Below are 8,578 nucleotides of genomic sequence, written 5' to 3' on the forward strand. Positions count from 1 at the left end.
GTAGTAACTGCATATTCCTCGGATTTAAAAAGAAAAAAAAGAAATCACCAAAATTAGAGCATACAAGAAGAACGAACAGGAGACAGTCCACTGATTTAGAACAACAACGACACATAGGAGGAGAGACGGGGTCACTAGGGGAGACAAAGAGCCAGCACCAATAGCCAGGGTTCAGTGTTTCCAGCGTTGAGAGAGAGATAGAGGGGGAGGAAAGGAGAGAGAGGAGAGGTGACAATGGAGCAAAGTCTACGGTTCCGCTCTTCTTCTGCTTTTTCTCTCCGAGTCATCGGCGATTATTCTGATTCTGCTCTTTGGAATCGCTTGGCTCCGATATTTGGTAGATTCTGCTGCTGCTGTCAGGTGAGGTCGCCTTGATCAATGAGTTTTTCCTTCGCCCAAACCTTGCTCAATGAATCCACTTCCAGAAACGGCTGTTGGAGATGGCCTACGCTCACCTCCCACAACTCAAAGCACAACTTCAGTGCCTTAAAGGTCTCTGTTCATTCAACTCTCAGATTTGGGAAATTTTTTATTTTTTCTTTTCATTTCTGTTTCAATTCCCTCCTGCTTCAAATATGGGAGTGTTTAAAATTCAAAAAAATAAACTTCTCAAATTACATTTGCTCATTAGGCATGTTTATTGGGTTTTACCCTGAATCATTAACAAAACTTACGATTTTCATCCGTCAAACTCATATAGGAGTTAGACTCATTCATTTCACGTGTGAAGCTCTAATTGGCTGAAAACTCCTTAGTCACTTTGTCCACTCAAATGAATTGGTCATCATAGAAGTCACCTTTTATATATTCACAATGTTCCACAAAATTCCAAAGTCTAGTCAATTTTAATAATCCTTCTACAGATTCAACTCGGGTTGTTTGTCTTTAAACTTCACTTTAAAATCCCCATTCTAAATTTGACAGTCCACGAATAATAAAAGTGTTGAACTACAACGATCTTACCTCGAAGAAATTAGCACCGTTGTTTATGGACACATCACTCAACAATAGACTTCTTTCTTTGGAGAAAATTTCGAGGTTGTGAAGGAAGTATAGATAAAGTGCCAGGTTTCTGAGGTTAGAATCTGTAGCTTTGGTCGTATTAGGATGATGAATTTCATGGGATGGACTCATCATGTTATTCAATGGTGACAAGAATGTGAGCAAAAAAATCCAAACTTTTGGGAGAGCGGATTCAAAATGAAGAAAGCGATAGGGAGAGTGATAAGTGCGCAACATGAAAATTCATTTCTAATGTGGCAAGATCAAGCTGGCATATGTAGCTTATGGTGAATCCAGGTTCGCCCGCAAAGGTGTTTGATAAAATTTCCACGAGGAAAGTTATGTTATTTGATGTCTTGATCAAAAGTTATGTCAATAACCATTGGTTTGATGATTCATTACTTCTTTTCAAGGTCATGGTTAATGGTGGTCGGTGTAGTCCTGATCATGATACTTATCCTTGTGTTCTGAAAGCTTGCTTGTGCTCTGATAATTTAAGCTTCAAGTTGCAAGTGCATAAAGATCTGCCGAAGGATCGACTTGATTTTGATCTATTTGTTAGAAGCGGTCTAATTCCAGTGTATAGGAAATATCTTTGCTTGTTGGAGGCAAGGCGTGTTTTACTTTTACTTCAAGTATCGACCGGCGATGTTATTTGATAATGCATTGAAGGTTCTCGGGAAATGGAAGCTTTAACACAAAACTCAGCTGTCATTTTATGTCTAGTCTCATGCCAGTGGTAAATAACAGACCAGTTGATAACATTCTGTATGTTAAGAAGATATTATGAATTTAGACAAGAGATTGGTTTTATAGACTATGATGTTTATTTTATATATCAAAAATTCTATGCCTAGCAAAGCTGTAGAATTGTATTTAGAAATCAAGAAAAGTGGGGTGAAACCTAGGGCAATTACTTGTGCTAGTGTTTTCTGAGCTTGAGAGGAAGAAACTGTATCCAAATTTTCTATTGGACATGTATGCTAGTTGTAGATATCTAGATGATGCAAGAAAGGTATCTGGTAAGAGAATGTTCGTTATGTTGCTTAATTCATTTATCGGAATTCATTGATATCTGCATATGATATGAGTAGACAAGGTTATAGGTGGAACTCTTCACAAAAATACAATTTAGGTCTAAGCACGAATTCTATTGTCTTTGCAATTTTCTTAGCTTGTAACCATTACTACATGAAGGGAAGTTTTGCATTATATAGATGACAAATAGATATAACTTAACAATATGGATTAAACATTTTACTTGTTACACAGATCTTTTAAGACATACCGGTCAGGTAAACGAGGCTTACAGCTTCATTAAGCATATGCCAATGGAGCCTATCAAAACGGTGTGGAGGGAACTACTTAGTTCTTGTCGTGTGTGTTCCTCTCAGTATAAATTATCCATCCATGTATATATCGTTATAGAGGCTATAGTGGAATGAGTGCATAAGTTTAATTGAATCACTTATTTCTCACTTGATTGTATTTCCATCATACTCTTAGATAATAGTATAGAGATAGATGCTTATATAAAATTTTGCCTCTTGAATGAAATTAAAATATTAAGCTATTCAAGTTAAATTATTTTAACGTATGTTCTTAGACAAAATTATTATTGATTTATTTGTTGTCATCAAAGTATAGTTTAGACTGAAAAGAAAAGTTTGTGCTATGATCCAAAAATATCTTTGAACTCATCAAAAGCTAAAAGAAATGTCTGCATATCTAAAAGACCAAAACATAAATCTTCATGGCCTATTTCTTTCTTCTATTAATTTAAAAATAGGGGAAAAAAATACTTTCTCCCTTCGAATACAAAGGTACTTTTGGTTGGAGTAAAAGTAGAAGTGAATTTTACTCTAATAAATTTCATGTACAAGGTAAAAATTAATCTATTCTTACTTTATTAATTATTAATTATTCTCACTTGAGCTAATTGAGAGAAATATATACTTATATGGCTTAGAATGTGAAGAGTCTTTTTCCCCTTCACCTTAGGTAACGTAATAATTATCAAATAAAATAAACATTTTAGAGATTACAAGTGGTAATGGTTTCAATATCTAACCTACAAATTTTTTAGGGCAAGCAGATATGCATTTTTTTAATTATAGTACACGTGTTACTCTAATAATGATGATTGTACCATTCTTATATCTCCCAGAAAAAAATAAAAGGAGAATATCGAATTCATTCTCCTAAATAGTTTTCTGCACTTGAATAATTTCATTATTAAATAATAACCTCAATGTGATCTCATAAGCTGTAAAAACAACACCATGTACTACAAAAGCTCTAGCAACTGTAGTTCCTAATCCGCGCCATAAAATTCCATACCCTTCTTCCTTAATACTCTTTCTAAGGCAATCAACAGTGCCATTGTATTTCAAAGAATCAGGTGTTTGAGCTTGTAACTTTGTCTTTGCAACATCAAAAGGGTAGCAAACAATCCAACTTGCTACACCAGCTAATCCACCTGCCATCAACATAGTACAGAGGCTTTCTTGACCACTTTTTCTACAACCTGGGTGAAGTTGTCCCTTCATATATTCATATGTCCAAAAATAAACACCATGTGAAGGTCCATCCCTTATAACAGTGATGCCCAGTCCTCTGTATATTCCTTTTAGTCCCTCTTTTCTCCATACATTCTTGACAACAATTATAGGACCTTTATGTGGTTGTTCTATCAAGTGTTTTTCATTGCGATGAAGCTGCAGGCGAATTTTGACCAACTCTATTGGGGAAATAATTAGGCTCTGGAGGACACCTGTGCCAACTCCTCCTAATGCTACACCCTTGAAGGAAGGAGGGTCATTAGGAGAAACAGATTTGCCAAATACTCTTGAGAGAATTGCATTAGTTTGAAAAACCATAGCATTTTGAAATGTAACAGAGGCCAAAGGTGCACCCATGCCACGATAGAGAGAAGCAGGTCCTTCCTTAGCCAAAGCATTTCTAAGAATGGTGAATGCTGATGATGAGCCATGGCCACCGGTGTTTAAGACCTGTTGCCTTATTCGCACTGTGTCTAATGGATGACCAGATACTATCCCAGCAATTCCTCCAAATCCTCCTGCTACAAACTCCCTTCCCCAACTTGCTGCATGAAATTCTGCCCAAAGATCCATTTTCTTCTTTCCTGTGTTTAAATTATGCTCTACAAAATGTTGAAAAAGGTCCCACCTATTCAGGTTTGCTACAATGTTTTGTTTTTTCCAAAGCTTGATTTTTTTTCTGATTAACAAACCCAAGAGAAACAAAATTGATTGAAAATTAAAAGTTTCTACAATTCATATCATTTTTCTTTGTTAAATTATTTTACTTCCATTTTCTTGAATGTAAAAAGGGCAAGGTTGAAAGATATTGAAGGGAGAATCCCCAAAACCAAACCTCTGTTCTTCGAAACTTGTTGCATGAACACACGTAAAAGTGTGTCCAACAACTCTTTTACTCAAAGAAAAACTTGAAAGAAAATAATCAAAAGAAAAATGAAAAAGAAAGACAAAAGAATGAAAGAGATAAAATTGAGTGATACCTAAAAGTACGTTAAGCCTAATTTTAGGCCACTTAAAATAACAAAAATTATTAGTTACTTATTATACAAAGAACAAGAAAACTAAAGCCACTAGTTACTATTCTGTTGCCAAATTTAAAGTGTAAAGAAAAGGCTAATATTTTTTCTTTCATAAAAGGGACTAAGACCTCTCGTACCAATACGTGGTTGACATGTAGAATGACATAATTAACTACTTTTCTTTTTTATTTATTTATTTTTTGACAAACGTAGAAATTCATCCCATTTGTATCAATATGTGGTTGACTTGTGGAATGACTTAATTCACTTCTTTATTTATTTTTAAAAATATTTGATAATTAAAAAAATTAAGCAAAAATAATCATAACTTGTCTTATTTAATATTTATTAATGCTAAATAAGATTAATTTTTGCTGTTTTTTTTATTTTTCTAACATTATCGATTTATTTTTTTGTTGTTGACAAATATAGAATTCATTTTATTTCATGACGAACAAAATTATAAATTGGACTACACATGTCATTAGTAATTAGCATTACGAGAGAGGGATAACCCAAAAGCAAAATATGTGATGAAAATGCTGAAGGAACAAAAATATAATACATCAATAAAAAATAAAAAATAATAAAACAGAAGGAGATAAGAGCTAATTAAATGGATGAAACAGGAGAAGAAAAATAAAAGTCCTTGATAAGTCTTGCTGTCTTTTATAAAATCATATCATGTATGTTTAATAACTAACGATAGGATAGAATATGAAATGATATTGAAAAATTATTTATGTTTATATAAAATGAAGGAGAAGCTTAGTGGTTTAATTGATCTATCAAAGATTTAAAAGGAGGTTAAGGCCAAATTATTTGGTCGTATTTAACTACTAAATTTGCTTAATATTTTGGATTAAAATTAAAATCGTTTTTAATTTTTTTATCAGTTTTATCTTTAACGTTAGAAATTATTTTAAAATTATATTTTTTAACTCTTTTTTTACTTTTTAGACTAATTTACCCCTACTAATAATAAAAAATAAAAATAAAAAGCAGAATAAGACTCTCCACAACTCCACATACTGCATCCACCATCTCTTACTCTCATCCACCAGCCATCTTCCACCTAAACCACTACTGCCTCCCTCTTCATGGTTATTGTTCTGAGGGTTATTTGAAACGTTGATTTTACACTTAAATGTGAGGTTTAGACTCCTTCTAAAGTAGAGCATCTGATTCGTTCTTACCCGAGGTACCGCCGTCCAAGTTCTTCGTGAGGAGGTGGGGGTGGTGCCTGCAAGAGATTCCGATACTTAAGTTAGCAAGGGATTTAGGTATGTTTTTAGTAGATTAGAACATAAAATATACCTAGGAGGTGTCAGCGTATTTATAGTAAGGCTCATAACTACCTTTGTTGAAGTAGTTCTACCTTTATTGATAAATAACCATTCCCTATATCTAGAGAGTTTGTTGGGATCTATCTTTCAGGGAAGATAGAGATAATTAGATAGATTTGCAGAGACAGTTACTTTCTTGGACAAGTAGAGCTAAGCTCCCTTCGTTGCAGCCGACCTCTTCAAAGGGGTCAGGTATACGACATAGGCCTCCTCTTTGGATTGGGCATTCTGCCTTTATTGGGTCTGGCTTTCATAAATTTGGGCCAGGATATGAACAGTACCCCTGCTTGAGTCCGAGCTTTATATAAGGTCAGGTTCAAGCATTTCATGGCTCCATTCTCAACATCAGGTATGGTGCCTTCAAGAGATCGGGTACTCGACGTGTTTTTAAAAATTTTGAAATTTTGAACATGCCTCTTTAAATGAGGGGAAAATGTTTCGCGGCAGTTCCTTTGAGATTCATGCATGTCTTTAATAGGGGGACAAAAGGACTATTTTGCTCCTTCTCCACGCTCTTCTTCTTCTTCTTTCTCCATTTTTGAAAAAAGCTTCTGTTGCTCTCTTCTTTGCAAAAATTCACTTTCTTTGTTTGTTTCGTGATCATTTTTCGTTTATTAATATTTTCTTTATCTTGATTTGTTTGAAAGAGCGTTTGGCGAAGAGGATCATTTGTGTCTTTACTGCTTGACGTGCTTCTTTCCTTATTCAAATTCTTCATCAAGGTTGGTAGTATTGACTTTTGGCTTCTTTTTGCGTAACTTCTTGTTGGTATTTTTGAATCTATTTACATTGAGGCAACCTTTTAGGTAATAGTAGAGGTTCTTTATAATGTTGGTTTTGTTTTTATCTTTAAAACTTTTTTTTGAAAAATTTGTTGGCTGCTGCCGCTTTGTCTCCTAATGGAAAATTCCTTCAGAACTACCTTGTTGAAACTGCTTTTTGTTGTTTGTGGTGTGTTCAAACTATATTTCTGAAGTTTTGAGGGATTGTAGTCTTTTGTGACTTGTTGATTGTGTTCGTGTTGCCCCTAATGGTGTCGCTGCTGTTAGCGCAGGAGAGATGCCATTTTTGCACTTTCTGCTTTTGAAAAATATGTTTTTTAAATTTGGGTTCTTTTGTTCGATTTCTTTTGCTGGTGCCCGAGCTCTTTAGTGACAATTTGTTTATTTTGTATTTGTAGGTGTAGCTTTTATGTCTCGATCTGTCATTCTCAGTATGTCGACAAAAATTTTCCCTAATCTTTTGGCTTTGGTAGATACTCCCGTCCTTTCCTCTGTTCTTGTAGTCGATAAAGAGTATGTTGATGTATTCCATAGGCATCATAGGATATGTGAAAATAAAAAAGATGAGCAGAATTATAAGTTAGTGGAATCTGACCCTGAGGAGAGAGTGTCTTTCCCTCCTTTGGATAACTCGGATCACCCTTTTTTCTATGCATATGATTGCTTCTTGATGAGCGGATAATTTATACACTTTTTGGCGTTGTTTTTAGTATGTTTTTAGTATATTTTAGTTAGTTTTTATTACATTTTTATTAGTTTTTAGTTAAAATTCACTTTTCTGGGCTTTACTATGAGTTTGTGTGTTTTTCTGTGATTTCAGGTATTTTTTGGCTGAAATTGAGGGACCTGAGCAAAAATCTGATTCAAAGGCTGAAAAGGACTGCAGATGCTGTTGGATTCTGATCTCCCTGCACTCAAAGTGGATTTTCTGGAGCTGAAAAAGCCCAATTGGCTCACTCTTAATTGCGTTGGAAAGTAGACATCCTGGGCTTTCCAGCAATGTATAATAGTTCATACTTTGCCCGAGATATGATGGACCAAACCGGCGTTGCAAATCAGCTTCAGAATTCCCGGCGTTTAACGCCGGAACTAGCACAAAAATGGGAGTTAAACGCCCAAACTGGCATAAAAGCTGGCGTTTAACTCCAGAAAAAGTCTCTACACATGAAAGCTTCAATGCTCAGTGGTGCACGAATTTGTAATTCACACAACTAACCAGCAAGTGCACTGGGTCGTCCAAGTAATACCTTACGTGAGTAAGGGTCGATCCCACGGAGATTATTGGTTTGAAGCAATCAATGTTTATTTTATTAATCTTAGTCAGGAGGCCAATAAGGTTATTTGGATTTAGTTGTAAGAAGTCAAAGTATTTAAAATTGTAAGAAAAATAATAGAGAATAATAGCGTTACTTGTTGTGCAGTAATGGGGAATATGTTGGAGTTTTGGAGATGCTTTGTCCTTTGAACTTCAACTCTTCCTTGAAATCCTTCAACACACGCAAGGCTCCTTCCATGGCAAGCTCTATGTAGGGTGTCACCGTTGTCAGTGGCTACTTCCCATCCTCTCAGTGAAAACGTTCCTATGCTCTGTCACAGCACGGCTAATCATCTGTCGGTTCTCAATCAGGTTGGAATAGAATCCATTGATTCTTTTGCGTCTGTCACTAACGCCCAACCTTCAGGAGTTTGAAGCACGTCACAGTCATTCAATCCCAGAATCCTACTCGGAATACCACAGACAAGGTTTAGACTTTCCGGATTCTCATGAATGCCGCCATCAATCTCTGCAGAGCTCCTCACCCCCAACAATGGAGTTTAGAGACTCATGCCGTCACAAAGTATGTAATTCAGATCTGAAAATGTCATGA

General features: G+C 35.3%; 1 protein-coding gene across 1 annotated transcript; it reads right to left on the reverse strand.

Moving 5' to 3' along the window:
- Positions 1–3,203: 3,203 nt before the first annotated feature.
- On the reverse strand, positions 3,204–4,489 carry LOC107466038 (mitochondrial arginine transporter BAC2-like). Its single transcript, XM_016085016.3, has one exon. The coding sequence runs from the start codon at positions 4,134–4,136 to the stop codon at positions 3,204–3,206; it is 933 nt and encodes a 310-aa protein (XP_015940502.1). The 5' UTR covers positions 4,137–4,489.
- Between the last annotated feature and the right edge of the window lie 4,089 nt (positions 4,490–8,578).

Source organism: Arachis duranensis, chromosome 9, assembly GCF_000817695.3.
Source record: "Arachis duranensis cultivar V14167 chromosome 9, aradu.V14167.gnm2.J7QH, whole genome shotgun sequence".
Taxonomy (NCBI): Eukaryota; Viridiplantae; Streptophyta; class Magnoliopsida; order Fabales; family Fabaceae; genus Arachis; species Arachis duranensis.

Excerpts from the sequence above, each read along its gene's own strand:
- LOC107466038 (XM_016085016.3), bottom strand. The coding sequence starts at position 4,136 with ATGGATCTTTGGGCAGAATTTCATGCAGCAAGTTGGGGAAGGGAGTTT.